The 16,644-nt window shown below is 45.1% G+C and overlaps 1 protein-coding gene across 1 annotated transcript in view; it reads left to right on the top strand.

The window, feature by feature from the left end:
• The window catches only part of RAD51B (RAD51 paralog B), a 426,980-nt gene extending 410,336 nt beyond the window's left edge, over positions 1 to 16,644 (top strand). The window contains exon 12 of the mRNA XM_032691028.1: positions 16,453 to 16,644. Coding sequence (XP_032546919.1) covers positions 16,453 to 16,475 — 23 coding nt within the window. The 3' untranslated portion in view covers positions 16,476 to 16,644. The remainder of the gene's footprint in view (positions 1 to 16,452) is intronic.

Below are 16,644 nucleotides of genomic sequence, written 5' to 3'. Positions count from 1 at the left end.
GCTGGTGGAGTTTTGCAGAGGAAACATGCCATTTGCCACTGCTGCCCCCATTACAGTGCCCAGAGCTGTGCTGGCCAGCAGGGCTGCAGTCACACCACCCCTTTCTGTACCTGCAAGAAAGTGAGTGCTCATCTCCTGACAATATGAGTAAGAGGCTGCATGGGGCGGGTGCCCATTTCTGTTTTGTGATCCATTGTTTATGCGGGCTCTCAAAATAGAGCTCTGATAAGCAATCTGGCTAATTTTCAGATTAAAGGAAACACTGCAGTGTCCATTACTGCATTCTGCCACCGTTCATGTTTCCAGCAAGGGGTTAAACCCTACCCTGGTTTCTTCTGCTGAGCACAGACCTTCTACAAAGCTTCCCTATCAGCCTGCAGCCTCTTGCATTCTCTAGCTCTTCAAGATATCTGTGCTCACTGAGACATGCTGTGGTGCTGCCACTGAGGCAGCAAGCACTGGCCACGGTCAGAGGAAAGGCACATGCCAGAGATCCCGAGAAAACAACTGTGTGAGATTTAGCTAGGCAGCACTTTGTTTCAATACATGGATCTTTTCAAATCACATGCTTACTGTGGTTTTGTAAAGTCTGATGCAGATCCATTTTGTAAAGATTGAAGCAAAACCGTTTCCAAGGCAAACATTTCACATTTGCATTCATATGTCATCTCTGAGGTCCATGTGTCCTATTTAACTTCTGTCTTGCTATTTCTCAGGAGGCTGGATGAGCCAAGAGGAGGAAAGGGTAATGGGCTGTGAGACTTCTTTCACCTGCAGCCTGCACTTCTCTCAAGCAACACCCTTTGCTGAGGCTCCAGCTTGCTTTACAGATGTTTAAAGGGTTGATTTACAAAAACTCCTAGGAAAACAAGTATACATTTATGTCTATCAAACACTTTTCAAGGAAATGATCCCGCCCTCCCCCACTTCAATAAAAGAGTTCTCCATCACGGGGGTGGGGGGTGGCAGGAGAAAGGAAGTGAAATAAGATAAGTCTGCTCAACTTGCCTCAATTTAATGAGCTCCTCCAGGCCTTATCATTCACCGTGTGCTTTCCCTCATTGTAAACTTCTCAGCCTCATCAAAAAGAGCTTCTTTTTTTTTTTCTTTTCTTTTACTTTTTTTTTTCTTAAATCTGACTCTGTTTGATCAGCCCTTTCCCCTTTCTTTCCACAATCCCCCGCATCACGCTGGAACTGGTACCAGCAGAGCATGTCAGCATACCCTAGCAACAGAGAGATTAAAGGAACTACCAGCTCCAGAGGACAGGCTGGCTGGGACTTACTAATTAACTGCAGTGAAAGAAGTGAATGAGAACGGCCTTTTCTTTGGGGCAAAGGAGGCACTAGAGGTGGATGAAGGAGTTCAGCTTCTCCTCCCCCAAAACATGTGTCAACATTCAGACCAATCCTTTCTTAATAAGACTTTCTATATGTACAGGGTTTGTATGGATGGGAAAAAGCTGACAGCAGTCAAGCCTGATGCAGAAATACACTGGTGAGACCAAAGACAAACCATGGATGCCCCTGCCTCATGTCCAGCTTGCTTACATGGCTGGGAACCGTGTATCAGATGCTGGTCACTCCTGAGGGGCAGGTCATGCATGGGATGTGCGTGCCCCAGGCTACACTCCTCAGGCACCAGTCAGTGTGCTACACTGCTGTCCCCAGGCACGATGGGGCTTGTGGGAAGGTGGCAGCAGCAGGCTCAAAGCTGTGACCCTCAGGAGAGCACAGGGCAGGGCTGTGAGAGATCAAAGGGTGGCTCAGCAAGGGAGGTCAAACAGGTCCCAAATCTGCCACAGAGCCAGGGCTCCCACACAGAGAGAGAGGCTGGACCCTCCAGGGGTTTGTAATGAAACATGAGCAGTCCTCCTTTCCCCTTCAAACCTTGGCATCCTCCTGGACTCCACCTTTAACAACCATGCCCAGGAACGTCAAGCTACAGGTTCCTCTCACATCAAGTCCTCCTCAGAGCCTGTCCATTTTCTGTCAGCTATAGCCTCTGCTGATAAATATCTTCCGAATTATGAAATATTTATGTGGGCTTTTTTAATCCTTTTTTTTTTCTCTTTTTAAACCGTTAATTTTGTTGCTGCTTACAGGCGTTTTGCTCGGTGTGGAAGTGAAACTGCTGAAATTCCTGTGAGCAGGGCAGGGTGGCTGGAGTTCCTGACCCCATCAGGAAGCACCAGATATGATGACGGGCAGCAACTTCTGGTAATTCTCCAGCTCATTTTGCTAATCCAAGAAGGCTTAGCCAAACTGGGTAAGTTTTTAAAAATCCTTGTAGATTGGTGTTTTCTTCAAACTGAAGAGGCATCTCTTTGCGTGTTCTCCAGTAGGGCCGCTGGGATGGGGCCTCGCTTGTGCACCCCACCCCTACCAGGCAGGCGGAAAAGGGGAAGCCTGGCCATGAGGACTGCTGAGTCAGCCTCCAGCATCAGTCTGTTTCCCATTTTGCTCAGCAAATCCTGTAAGCCCTCCTGCAGAGAGTACCTCCCCAGAAGCCAGCAAAACCTCCCCAGGTGAGGTGAATCTGGAGCCCAGGAGCTCTATTGCCCAGTCAAAGACAAGAAACATCAGTCCACCATTCAAGATCCCTGTCCCACACCTATGCCTGCCAAGCCCTATGGGGCTGGAGGCACCCACACAGTTTTCCCCTGCCGGGACACAGCGCCTGAAACAGGCAGCGTGGCCATGGCAGCTGATGACTTGTGGGAGGACAGGGTGGGCAGATGGGTTCATGATCCCCACCACTCCCCTGGGACACACCACATCCTTTGTTGCACACCAGGAGACACAACACTGGGTATAGCATGTTTGTGGCCTGGGGAAGGGTTAGATGATTAGTCAGCTTTTTCCCACTTCTGCTGTTAGCAATACAGGAGTCTCCCCAAATATACTGAAAAGGGAACTTTTCAGTAAAAGTTCTGTGGCTCACTTTGAATGTGTTATTTTCTCTGAGAAAAGGCTGTGCAAAAATGGTACAATCTTACAAAACAGAACTGTGCCTTTGCATTTTTGGCTTTGGATCTGCTGGTATAAGAGACAAAGTCAGATTTTATTACATTTTATTTCTTTTTATTTCTTCTAGCCCTGCAGCACCAACACAGACAAGCTATGTAATGAACTGCAGAACCTTTTCTTTCTTGAGCACTAGAAATGATTTATTTTTTTTACTGTATACTGGTCAACTTTAACTTTGCTAACACACTGTAAGTCATATATGGCATTTTGTAGCTTCACAAAACTTGTAATTCTTTTTATTCAGGTGTGCTGCTTTCCAGAGTTAATCTCTATGGACTTTAATTAAATTTGTGTAGCCTGCTGTTGATTTCATCTTTTTGAATTTTGCAGGACTTTGCCATATGTATTTGTATAGAATCATTTTTCAGCTCAGACCTGTTCTTGAAATCCACTACTGCCTGCAACATTCTGGTGCCTGGGAAGGGAGGAATGCTGCAGAGCTGAAGGTCCTCAATGGTAACACAGAAGGGTTAACTGGATACTGCCTGCAGAGACTATTTCAGGGACTCTTCAGATCTCAAGTGCTGAAAAGGGACATGAAACAATAATCCCTTAGAGAACATGCTAAATAATTCAAGTCTAGTTAAAAAAAAAAAAAAAAAAAAAAAGACAACCAACTTTAAAACATCTTGTTGTAACAGTTTGGCCTTTCTTAATAATATAGCTTTGAGGAACAGGCTCTCAGGCTACCTTCCGAAAATCCTTGTTATGGTATTTAATGAACCCTAGGGATCATTACACTATAAATGTGCATCGTGTTTATATAGATGCATTGGGCAACCTATTACAATGCTAGGGGTTAAAAGTCATTTCCTTGGATTCCCAACCAAGATAAACTCGTCTACACCCTGAGGCGAATAGTACTTAAACCTGTATTTGTATAAAGAAGGCAGTCAGGTTTTCCAGCACCTGGAGAATGGGCAGGCTTATCTGTTAGTTATCTCTCACGTTCGGCTTTTATATGTAAATTTGTCTGCAGGAGCAGTAATCGATAGTCAATGTCCTCTCTGTTTCGGGTCTGGGCATTGCAGGCCGGCATCTGCTCCACTTGCAGGCAGCAGCAGCCCTGCAGCTGGAGGGGCAGCCCAGCCCAGAGAGCCCAGGGGGGACCAGGCTGGAACAGCAGCCCCTCTAATCATGTCTCTCTTGAGCGAACTCTAGGTTGGTTCCCATCAGACCACCAGGACCTGCCAACCCGAGCTGGGTTAAGGTGGTAAACTCTTTCCAGATAGCATACACAGAGGTAGTTTACATTGGTTTTAAACTGCTTAAACTGCTTTTTGACTCAACTAGATTAATACAAGGTAATGGAATATTCTAATAGTACCTGAATTAAGCAGGATATTTTTAACACATATGTGTGTATAAACACATCCACCCACCCATGGAAATATAGCTGGGGTGATTCTGTTAAGTTTTCTGAGAAAAGGACTGTGGGTTGAGACCAAATGTGGAAAACATTACCCAGAAAGTGTTGAAGAAAGAAGGAACAAAAAACCCCGATGTCTCACGTGTAGTAAAAGTGGCTGCTACATCCATCACAGACACACAAACAGGAAACAGTTTCCCTCGTCATGCCTTGGAGAGACTGCTGGAGCAAAACACAGTGCCTTGCAAGACTGAGAAAAACCACAGTGGGATTTCAGACAAGAATCACCAAATCCAGATCACCTCATATCAACCAGCTGCAACAGAGGGGAACAAAAACCAACTGCTAGCAGGCAGCACACCAGGGCAATGAACAGTCCTGTGAAAAGAATTTTGGGTTTAACCATTGCAGGCACTCAGACCACCTCATTTAAAAGCTGTATTGTGCAGTGTAAATAGCTACAGACTGCTTTTCCTCCCCGACAGAACAAGTTGCTTCTTGCTTCCACCTTCTTGTATTTCCACATAGCCCACAGGCAAAATGCAGTGCAGTAAAGAAAGCAGAGGATTCCTTCCCAGCATCAAAGGGGCACACACACACACACCAAACTGCATTTCTTGCTAGCGGCTTCCAGAGCTCTCTGTGCAGCTACTTGCCTCAGCCTGCTCTGTTCACAAGCACACAGAGGTGTGTATGGCTCTTAAACTAGCATTACATCACCTGGGATGCTGGAAGTCCGCTGCCTGGTTCCTCACATGGGGGACACGGGGCTCCACCTTGGGTGTCACTTTTCTTCCTTATTTCATTGTTTGTGGGAGGGGGTGTTTTGCACTTTCAACATTTGCTTCCAAGAAAGGATTAGGTGTGATGAGTGGTGGGTGGATTGCACACACATTGCTGTGTGAAGGAAAAGGATCCATCTGTAGGAATGACATGCATTGTTTATTAGCAGCTTGCATGACCCCAGAAATTCAAAGCAACACGCTGGAAAGCAGCAATGCAATGACTGTGCAGAATTACCCTCTGTGTAGTGACAGAGCAGGCCCAGCTTTGGGCATTAACATGGCTCCAAGGACAACACTTCATTTCACATCTCTGATGGAAAGCTTTTGTATAGTCAAGTACCCACATGAGATTAGAATAATAATAATCTCTTGCACTTCAGTACAAAAAATAGGGTGTGAAATCAAGCAGCTGATCAGTGGTCAGAACTATTACCACACCAAGTCCTCAGTTGCTTTATTCCCTTCAATAAACTAAAAAATTTTGATGCAGGCCTTACAACAGCAGGAACATAGTTCTTCATCTTGCTTTTACCCATAGAAATGTGAAACGTCAATAAAACTGGCATTTTTCTGTCAAAGACCTGTGGAAACTTCTTGCCTGGATGGAAAGGGGTGCTAGAGGAAACTGGGCCAGCCCCCGGCCCCAAGCCTAGAGAAGAGTGCAGCTCAACCTCTGCAAGCTGGTGAGCTCTGAAGCGCTCATGGGAGGAAATAGCTGCAAAAGTTCCTCTTTATCAGTGAAGTCAGCAGCTGCACCTCTGACCTATTTCACCAGCCACACACACCAGTTCTACACCAACGTTAGCCCAGTGACGTCAGTGGGATTACTCCATTCCAACATTAGATAAAACTTGGAGGAAGATGCTCTTGTGACATATCTTGTTGCCCAGACACCCTTGCAGGTGTTTTTGCTACATTTGTTCATTTTATACCTCAAAGTATTTGTCTTTCAGGGGGTCTCAGCACCCAGCCGGAATGCTGCCCCTCAGCATGTGTGTTTACAGCCTCTCCTATGGAGAGATCCCAGTCAACAAGTGACTGAGTTGCAATGACTGATGTACCTAAGTGACACAAACACCAGTGAAAGTGCACTGGATTAAGGGCTGCTGGGGTGAGATGGGGGTGCCAGAAAGGCCAGGGAGCCCCACCAGGAGCAGGGACGGTGGCTTGTCTGTAGAACCATCCGGCCATCACAGCTTGTCACTTCTCGGTCGACCTCCACAGGACAATGCCAAGGCCCCTGCAAGGGTGAGCCTCTGGGCTCCAGAGCTGAAACAGGGTTAGAGGAACTCATCCACAGCCTTGCTTGTTAGTAGTGTGCTGTATGGTCTTTCCTGGTTTTGCCTCCCAGTTGACCTATTTTCTTTGTTTTCTCTGTTTTGTTTTCTTTCATCTGTTTTTCCTGCTTGATTATTCTCATGCCCTAACCTTTCTTTCTGCTCTGGAAGTTCTTTCCTTCTGACCCTCTAGATCCTTTGCAGTTCCTTTACTTCCTTGCAGCTCTCCTTGTTCTTCTTGACATTACCAAATCACACGTGTCCTTTTCCTTCTAAGCTTACTCTGTTCCTGTCCTATTTTTCACTGCTTCAGAATTTCCTTCTATACTCTTCCTCCATTCAATCCATTTCTTCCCATTTGTCAGTGGGAATCTTCAGCCAGCTTTTCAGCTATCAGTTATGGTAATGCTGGAAGCCAGGCCAGCAGAGCATCTGGAACATGTTAAATGAAGCAGAAGGTGAGATTGGAAAGATGGCCAGAAGCAGAGTGAGCTTGTGGTGTCAGATCAGGGAGATAAAACCTTTGGTTTTAACTGGTACTGCTGCCGACAGCAATGTGGTCTACTGCTGCCAAAAGATAGGTGTGCCTCCGTGCCTTGGCAGGCAAGGGATGTTCAAACCTCCTGCAGAGAGGCTCTGGATAGGCTGTATAGGGAGTTTAAACCATTGCTGTTGACTAGCTGTTGCATTAAGTTATGCTCAGAGCTCAATAAGAATGCAAACCCAAGTTCCTATATTAAGAAAAAGCCAGGCTTACGTTGCAGGTGAAACCATAACTCAGTCCCTGCCATGTGCACATTACAATCCTTTCTTGCCCAAGACCCCGCAGGAAGCCTGTTGCAGAGCAGTGCTCTGAGATGTGGGACAATATCATGGGGGCTGGAGAGAATCTTTCTGCCTTTACCTCTCGTCCTGTGCCTCAAATAGGGTGGGTGTCTTACAGAGCAAGGAGTATGTTATCACATAATTACAGGCTGTGCTATGATACATGCTCCCAATGTAAGAGCAGAATTAAGGCTGAGCAGGCAGTTAAAAGCACCATTACATCATTAGACTAATCTCTCCTTGGCTGGCCATGGAGGATCTCATCCTGTTCCCACTGAAGCCAAAAGATCATACCTTTATCGGCTTGAGTGGAAGCTGGCTTGGCTTGCCCCAAGGCTCATTCATTGCTGTTAGCTGCTAGTTGAGGCTGTACCCTTGAATTCATTAAACTTTTCAAGCATAATTCATATACCACACCTAACACACTTTGATTCAAGTTGAGACTTCAGCCTGGGTGCTGTGGGTAGTGGAGTGTGAGGGGAACTTGCTCTGCCACCATGCTCGCCCTACCTGTTCAGCCTGTTGAATTGTTAATTGCCTTCAGCGGTTGCTCGTAGCTGATCAGGAGGCGAGGAAGGACTGCTCCTACCCTGCACAGCCCACAGCCAGCTCATTAAATCTGTTTCCCCACCCTAGTACATACATGAGAGCAGGGCAGCGGCAGCTGGACAGTCAGGGCTGGGATGTGGTGGTAGGTACTCCCTTCCCTATCCCCACTGAGCTGTGCCTCCACAGTACAGCCAGCAGCCCCCAAGCTGCCATGGGACAGCAGAAGTAGGGGTTGAATGAATATGTGCACTACCTCAGCATCACGGTGCAAGGCTGGTGCCCATGCTCCTTCAGGCTAAATGGCTTCTGAGCTGTGGATTAGTTTCCCAAAGCAGATCTCCTTACCTTTACCACTTCCCCAACCTCTCTGGATTTCCTTGCAGGACATGTGCCTAAATATGTGCATTTTTTTCACTTCTGCATCCTTCATTTTAAGTCCAAAGTGTAATTTTTGAAAAGGGGCCGAATGCCTCACATGTAAAGAGGATCCTCCAGCAGGAGATAACCTAAAGGCAAGCAACCTTCACATGTGAATGCATCTTAACCTCAGCTCTTATTTGTTTCTTCCAAATATTGCATGCAGTCATTGGAATTTTCCTTCACAACAACCACACCGGTGGCCTTTTTATCACCTTAGGAAACCTCTTACTATTTCTGACATCTCTGCCTCCATGGTTTCCCATGCTGCTGATTTCAGAGTTGCGCATCAAAGTGATGAAGACACACCTCGCTCTGCTCTGGGGGACAAAGAAGCATTATCGCTCCTAAAAAAATCATGTGCAACCTGTCCAGTTCAGCCACTACCCTTGAGAAACAAATTACTCCTCAATCTGACAGACTGAGGATGCTTTTCCTGTTATTTCATCTAATGTTTTCCTTTGTTTAATTTAAACTGATCTGTTTTAACTCTCTTTTCTTGTATCATATTAAAGAACTCCATAATCTTTTTCTGTTTATCCATGAAGGAATGGATGAGGTCATTTTATATTACTCTTAACACCGTTGTTTTGAATAAAGAATGCAAGTGTTTGTAACTCTATGTTTGGCACACATAGAACAGAAGGGGAGAGGCATAAAGTAAAAAACAAACAAACACAACATAGAAACTGAAAGGAAAAGGAGTGGAAAGGGCAAAAGAGAAACTCAGATTAAGAATATACAAAGCATATGCACACATGTGTGCAAGTTCATGTACACCAGCATACTCAGGCACGTTCTCATGTCATCCGAGAAGCCTGATGTCAAGGCAGATGTTCAGCTGTTTCTAATGCATAGCATAGAAAAACTCTAGCTGAAGAAACAGTTTGTTTTAACAATGAGTCATCCATGAGAAAAATGTGGGTGTAGCTTTCAGGGAAGGGGCTGAGGGAGGCTTATGAACTCCAGTTTTGCAAACCCCCATATAGAAAGATGCATGACGTTGATCAAGACACAAAGTGAGTCCCTCCCTCCCTTCCAGACATGACTGAGGGTAATCAGCTCTCACTGAGAGCTTGATTGCAACACTTGCCCTGTGTTGAATCTGTCCCGCCCTTGAGAGACCCCCAAAGTGGGGCTGAGAGAAAGCTCTGGGTTGACCTCACCACAGTAGCCCCAGGCTGATACCAGCCCTAGGCAATGCCTAATGCAAGGATCAACCTGTATTGGCCTCACCCTGGACACCGCTCATCACCTGGAATTTTTTCCAACCCTTCTCTAACCAAATTTTTATACAGTTCTGACACATCAGCATTTATGCTCATGTTCTACCTAAGCATCAGTTGGTCTTGAGGGCCAGACTTCTGCTGATGGATAAATGTTTTTAAATCTGGAGTCATTTAGATTTCTTTTGGTGTCAATGAGACCAGGCCCCCAGACCTGAGGGTTTCCTTCCAGCCCCTTCAACAGCACAAGTACCTAACACATACCTGGATCCATTATCCCAGCACATCTGTCAGCAGAGGCTGGGAACTGTAAACAACTTGGCAGGTTGTGAAATACCCATTGAATATCCCAGGTGTAAACACCATGGGAAGAAAGGTGGCTATTGCTTGGGAGTGACAGCCTGAAGATTAGGCTTTCTCTGTTGGCTATCCAGTAGCCTTCCTATAGGAGTTTAAATTCAGATTTCCCAGTTTTCTCATTATCTGGAGTGACTAAAACAGACCAGACTTCCCTGGAGGGGCTGAACACTATTCATGGGTGCTGCACTGACCACTCTGGTAGTTAACATCTTTCTGGTGACTGACAACCCATTGGCAACCAGTGTTATCTTAAGGTTAATTATTCCTTGGTGTGATTCAAGGAGGCACAGCCAAGAATGGCAGTATAAAGTGAGTAGCAGACCACTTACCAGGACATAAGGTATAATGGTAAAATCTATGAGAGTGTCAAATTGTCTTCTGGGGAAAAGGTAAGGGTTTCCTTGGGCTAATTAAAAAAAAGGACTGACTGATAGGCACCGCCACCGATATTTTGCAGGCAACAATGCTTTCTGGTTTGTTTAAGATGGACTATCTGGTTTAGCAATGGGGAAGCTGACTCTTATAACTCTGTACCTGTGTAACTGTAGAGGAATGCTTTTTTACTCTAATTACATTATTCCTTATAAACACCAGGATAGTGAAAGAGTATTTGTGTCTTTTCCGTCTGTTAAGTTCCATGGTTTGTGATTCACTTTAGAAAAACAAGAGTGGTTATAAAAAAAAAGAGTTGTTTTCAGCTGTGTGGTGATGAAATACAGTAACTGAAAATGCTGTGGGTTTTGAGGTTGGATTTTGAGATTAAAATATTGTTAGGTTCAGGATAGAATTGGCTGGCAAAATGAGTTACAGTAAGACATTGTGCTTTCGCCTCTAGAAAGCTGAGTTCAAGCCCTGTATAAGATCATAAAACCAGTAAGTAGTTCAGGATGATTAACAGTTTCTGAAGGAGCGTGAGGTAGGACAGGAACATCCAGGGAACAGGGAGGTCTGGTTTGATTCTCACCACCAGCACTGCTTCTTTGGGGTCCCAGCTGCAAGCAAAGGAGGGCACTGTGAAGGAGATCTCTTCTGGTGTGGAGACAGCGAGCAAAGATCTGCATTGTAGGAGGTGCTGTGGGTCTGGATGAGGGCTGTGCAGCCACGTGGTCATGGCAGGTGCCACGTGCTCCACATAGGCCACCCACGCCAACAGCAGAGGCTTGATCTTATTTTGTGCTGGTTACCTCAGTCAGTCTATGACAAGCAGGCATGACCCTGCTACTTCTGAAAACCAGAGCAACATCTGAGGCTCTTGGGCATTTCTTCGTATCTTAAGTATCCAACTCAATCCTTAAATCAAGGACACTTCAAGGACATTTCATTTTGCAATTTGTTTACATTAAGCATCACAAGCTGGTGATTCAAACAGCCAAGTTGCAACAGAAACACTACCAGGAACCCTCTCAAGTTCATTTTCCCCATAGGTTTTCAGTTTAGGCTATCTTAACAAGACGTGTGCTCTCACCAAAAATGCAGTTCACACACATGCAGGCCAGACAGCTGTAATCAGTTTCAGTGCCTTCCAAACTGTTAAATGCAAAGCGGTGCACCCAAGCAGATTTGAGCCTCTGCTGTGGAGCTGCCAAGGCCAAACCCCTAGCCAAGTATCACTTGAAATAAAGTATAGATAGGGTGTAAGTGGTACATCAGCTCTGATCTGGGGCTCTGCAGTTACTCTAAGTGCAGTTAATGCGGTTACTGTTACCAGAAGGTTACAGATCTACCCACAAGTTAATGGCTGTGTTCAGATCTTATCTAGTTATCTGAAAATAAGACTGAGCTTTTTTCATAACATCTTACCAGCTATTTTCTGTTACTTCTGGGATTTTGTAAAATACTGTTGCAGGGTTTTTTATTTTGTTGGGTTTTTTAATTCCTTAATTTCAATGATTCCTAGAACAAAATGAGAATTTGGTCCAATTTGAACTTGAGTACCCTTTTGCACTAAAATGTTTTTTTTAGCACTTGTAGAACTTCCCTCACTTCCCTCACTTTCTAAAGTTTATCTGTAAGCTCAGTTTACACGGGGAATTACAAACCCAATCAAACCCATTCAGTGTTTTCCTCATCCTGGGGAACAGACTCCTTTCCCCCACAAAAATTGAGTGTCTTCAAAATTTGGCATTAGGAGTAGCACTGGAAAACTAGCAAATTCAGACCAGTCCTGGTAGGGGTTTCTCACATCCCAGCATGTCCCAGTGCCCCTGCAGAGACATTTTCTTTTCCAGCAAGGGTGCTCCAGCACAGACACTCCTGCTGCCAGTTGCTGTGAGAGAGAGGGAGAGTCAAATGCTCATTAAAGCCAGTTGTGGGCCATTCAATTTTTTATGTGAAGCAACCAACACCCAAAACTGCACCTAGAAACCAGTGAGCCATAGCACTATGTCCTGGAGGGCCATGCCATCGTATACTTCCAAGGAGAATTTGTCCCTTGTACAAATGCACTGTGCTTCTGCAGTGGCTGCTATCTCTGAGAGACCTCAGGAAGGACCAGTGCAGCAGTCTTGCTCTGCCAGACTGTGAAATGTGGATAATGCCCCATCAAAGGGCAGCATTGCAAAACTGTGGCATGACACGACCGTTTCCACCAGAAAGCTTCTCAGTGTGTCATTCACTTCTGCATTGCTTTTCCTTGCACTGCTCCAGGTTAAATCACTGTTTTCCCAGCACTCTCCATGGGGTAACGTTGCACAGCTCCAAGGAGGCTTAAGGTGTTCTAGAGAAGCACCCAGGCTTGGCCACTGGTGGATGAGGATTCACAGATTAGATGGCCTGTTCATCTAATCCAGTACATCCTTGTCTATGTCCGAGGACGAAGTTCCATTTTCTTCCTAAATATCATTGTTTTGAAATGGAAAAGCAAGGCAGAGCATTCATAACTGCTGAGGCAGCACAGACTACTCACCCTGACAAAAGACAGGGTGTCCCCAACGGTGTGGCAACACTTACTTCCCTGCCCCAGCAGCTGCAGCCTCTTCTGCAGCACAGAATCACAACAAGCGGTGAGAGGCACTGTGGTTACAAACACGCAGGACGGCCCATTCCTGACATCCTGGCTGGCATCAAGGGGAGGATGACGAGAGAGTAGCCTGTGGAAGGGATGTGCTGCTGCCAGCAGGCATCCCACACCCTGCTACTAGGCCCCACCTGGCATTGGCACAGGGAGCAGTGCTCCTGACAGACACAACCAGCCACAGCAGATCTCCTGTGTGTCAGGATGCATTTCCCTCAAGAAAAAACTGGGGTCATGACACTCCCACTCTGCCATTTTAAAAGCGGGTGTGATGAAGGGGAGGTGTCTGCGCTGAGGGCTCCCAGTTAGCTCTGGTTATGGCTTTGATGCCAGACACAAGGTACAATTCCTATTACAGCTCTCATTTCTGTGCGCTGTTGTTTAATCTAAGTGCATCAATGCAACCTCACATCACAGGCATGTGAGTTGAAAACCTCCAGCTGGTTCTGAGTCATAGCCAGCACCTCAGTGGTAAATTTGGATCCCAGCACCACTGGATCCTGACATAGCACAGAAGCCAGGACAAACTCCAGCACTGAAGCATTGCATGCAATCATTGGAGCCACATCCACCCATTGCAACTCTTTGTGACATGGAAATTTTGCAGAAAACATCCTGATGAGGACCTTGGAGGGGAGGACAGGTTACTCATGGTGTGTATGAATGGCATGGGCAGGAAAGGACAGAGTGAGGGAAGGAGGGAGGGAGGTGCTGGCAGGACCCACCCACCTGAGCAGATCCCACACAGTCACTGGTCCTGCCTTAGGATGGCTCCACTACAGCAGTGTGTACTGTCTCCTGTGTGCAGGGCTGAAAAAACCCTAAAGGCTCCTTTCAAGGCAAAGGCCTCGCATTCAGAAAGGCTTTATATTTCTTTCTCTCAGCATTCCTTTAAACTTTTTAGTTTTTTTTTTCACTTGAGAATACCTCAAGGGAAATTCTGAATACCTCTCTCTATGGGTTCATTGGTACTTATATCTGACCTGCAGTAGCAGAGGTGTGTGAATATTGATTAATACTGCAGGCAGATCTCAAATTAAAAAAACTGAGTTTCCTCATCAAATGGAACCCTCCTCCTTCCCCCCACCCCCTCCAAAATAGTAATTCTGTATTTCTCTATTCAGGGGAGCACACAGGGCTTAATCTGTTAATTTCTTTCTCTTATTGTCATTTAGAAATTATTACAATCCAACCAAACTCTATTTTGAAAAATCATTCGAAAATGAAAACCAGTATTTAAATGCTGCTGCACCTAAGCATGGCAATGGTTTTCAGCATCTTCTGATAAAGCTACTTGCAAACATGATACATGTTTTTCTAGCTTGAAATAGCACAGAATCAATTATCTGCACAAAATAATGGGCCCAGTGCTACTTGAGATTGTTTTCTTAGCACAAAATTATTCAGGTAACACTCATCAAAAACGTTGCCTTGATATCAAGTCTGTGGACGCAGAAGTGCTTTGTTTGATCAATGATTCACAGCATAAAAAAAATCAGCACTGACTTTCCTCCTCTGTTGTCAATGCAGCTCCTTCGAATGGCCTGGGAGGCAGCCAGGGTGAAGGAAAACTCTGTTTCCATGACTCATCCATTCCTGGGCTGCTGCGGAGATAGCCAGCAAGTGGTCAATCAGTGATAATTGTCATAGGGAGCTGGTGATGTGAATGCTCAGACCATCAGCATATTTCACAAGAGCCATTCAAAGGTGCTTCTTCTTCAAGAAAGCAGGACAAGAAATTGTCTCCAAACCTGAAAAACACCTGTATTTCTTACCAAACTCCTATATCAACAACCTTCCACAGTGTCATTTGTTTAAAAGTTATTTCTTTACAGTATTTTTAGCAATGATGAGAGTAAATCAACCAAAGCATTAATTGAATAATATATCAGGGCCAGATGCATGTCAGGAATGTATATCAGGCAGAAAAAAAAAAGTGTGCTTCAGAGTAGGAATATTTTAGAGAGTATTGCAGGAGAAGATATTTTAAAATTATTCCATCTTCTTATCAAGTCTTTCTGTAGGCCTTCCTCCTCTGGCACATTGCGTTCTCAAGGCTCCTTAAAGTTCATAAAGACAAAGAAATATGTGTGAGAAAAATCCCATTTTATTAAATTTAGAAAAACGGCAAAAGCTTGCAAAACAAAAGGAATAAAACGAAAAGGAAAAATTACAACACGTGTTGGGTGTCCTAGGCATACTGGATTCCCAGGAACACACCTTCCAATTCAAAAGTCCCACTTTTTAAACATTCTTAAGGTTCAACCCTGTTTACATCATAGAAGAGGCGTTTCCCTCTCCTTGATTGGCTGTGTCGTGTTAGGAGGTGGAGTGTCCAGTAGTATGGCGTCTCTCAGGATCAGCCATGTGGCATAAGGGGTTTCTTTACCAATATTCATTTTACAGTTCCTTATTCCCGTCTGCATGTTTCCCTGACACCGGTTCCAGGCTGAATCCGGTGTCTTACAACTCCAAAATACGCCTTATATTTGCTTGTAATAAAACCGATTCTTTATTTCTCACATATGTTTAACAAATTAGACAAAAAAATATGTCTCAAAAACCATTATAAGTTTCCTACACTTGTTCTGGAAGGCTTCCAACAGTTACACAACACAGCTGGATTTATCTAATGCTCTATCCTAAAGGGTGGGCAAGTCTTATTTCCATCAGACCTCTTTCCAGCCTGTCCCTTAAGCCAAGCCTTCACTGACACAGTAAAAAAAAAACCAACCCTTTATTTTTGGGTTTTTTTGGCAGTTTTCAATGCTTTATACGTTGCTGAAAGAGCTCACACTCATAACCTGACTGGTTAGTCATACCGTGCCCATCGCTGCTGGAGGTAGGCAGCTGTGATGGGAGGGTAAGAAACTAGCAGTTTATGAGAGCAGCGAGTCCGGGTGAGGATACAATTACCGTCCTGGAAGACAAGGCCTCTTCTGCAAAACAGCTCCCCAAATCCATGCAACAGATGCAGACATCTCAAAATGCCCCAGCACCCAGTGGGGAGTGTGGAAGTCTGGGACCTCCCCCACCCGGTGTCACAGCAGGTAGTACGGCCCACCATGCCATGCATGGCCCGGGGGGGTGTCTGCTGCCTGAATGGGGGCTGTAAATGGACACTTAGCATCCATGTGCTGGATGGCCCTACTTTGATTGCTATGCATGCATTCAGCATTTAAATCCGGCTATATTCCCTCTGAAAGTTTGCATTGCAATTAAAAACAAACTAACCAAAAACCAAACACTAAAAGCAGGGTTTTTTGAGATCAATTTTGTAGTACAGTGAATTTCAAGCAGGAGTAGGCTCACTTGTTCTAGATACTGTACAAATACAAAGTCAGTTCTCGAATGAATATGGCCCCATATGATCTACTTTTGTCCAAGGCATAAGGAAGCAGCTCCAAAAGGCTGGAAATCTTTTTCCATGGTGCTGTCCAGATCTGAAGTAAGTGGGGCATGGTAAATCTATGCTGACGTAAATGAGAGAAGGTGTTTTGAAGAACCCAGGACAGGGAGAACAAATTAAAACCAGAGAAGTCTGGTGAATATTACACAAGAAAACCTTTCTCTATTTCCGTTTCTTATTTTTGTCACTGCAGAAATTCCCCTCATCTTAAATTAGAGAAAGGAGGCCAGGAGGCCAGGGTCGGCATTCTTTGCCTCGGTGATCCAGCAGTAACCAAACAAGGAGACACACAATGTGAGTATGAACCAGTCATCTTGAAGCTTAGGATCTGGAGACTGAGAGCTCCAGGTGGATAAATAGTGGGCCTCTGTTTCTGATATGGGAT

This window comes from Chiroxiphia lanceolata, chromosome 6 (assembly GCF_009829145.1).
Source record: "Chiroxiphia lanceolata isolate bChiLan1 chromosome 6, bChiLan1.pri, whole genome shotgun sequence".
NCBI lineage: Eukaryota > Metazoa > Chordata > Aves > Passeriformes > Pipridae > Chiroxiphia > Chiroxiphia lanceolata.
This window is presented reverse-complemented; position numbering and strand designations above follow the sequence as displayed.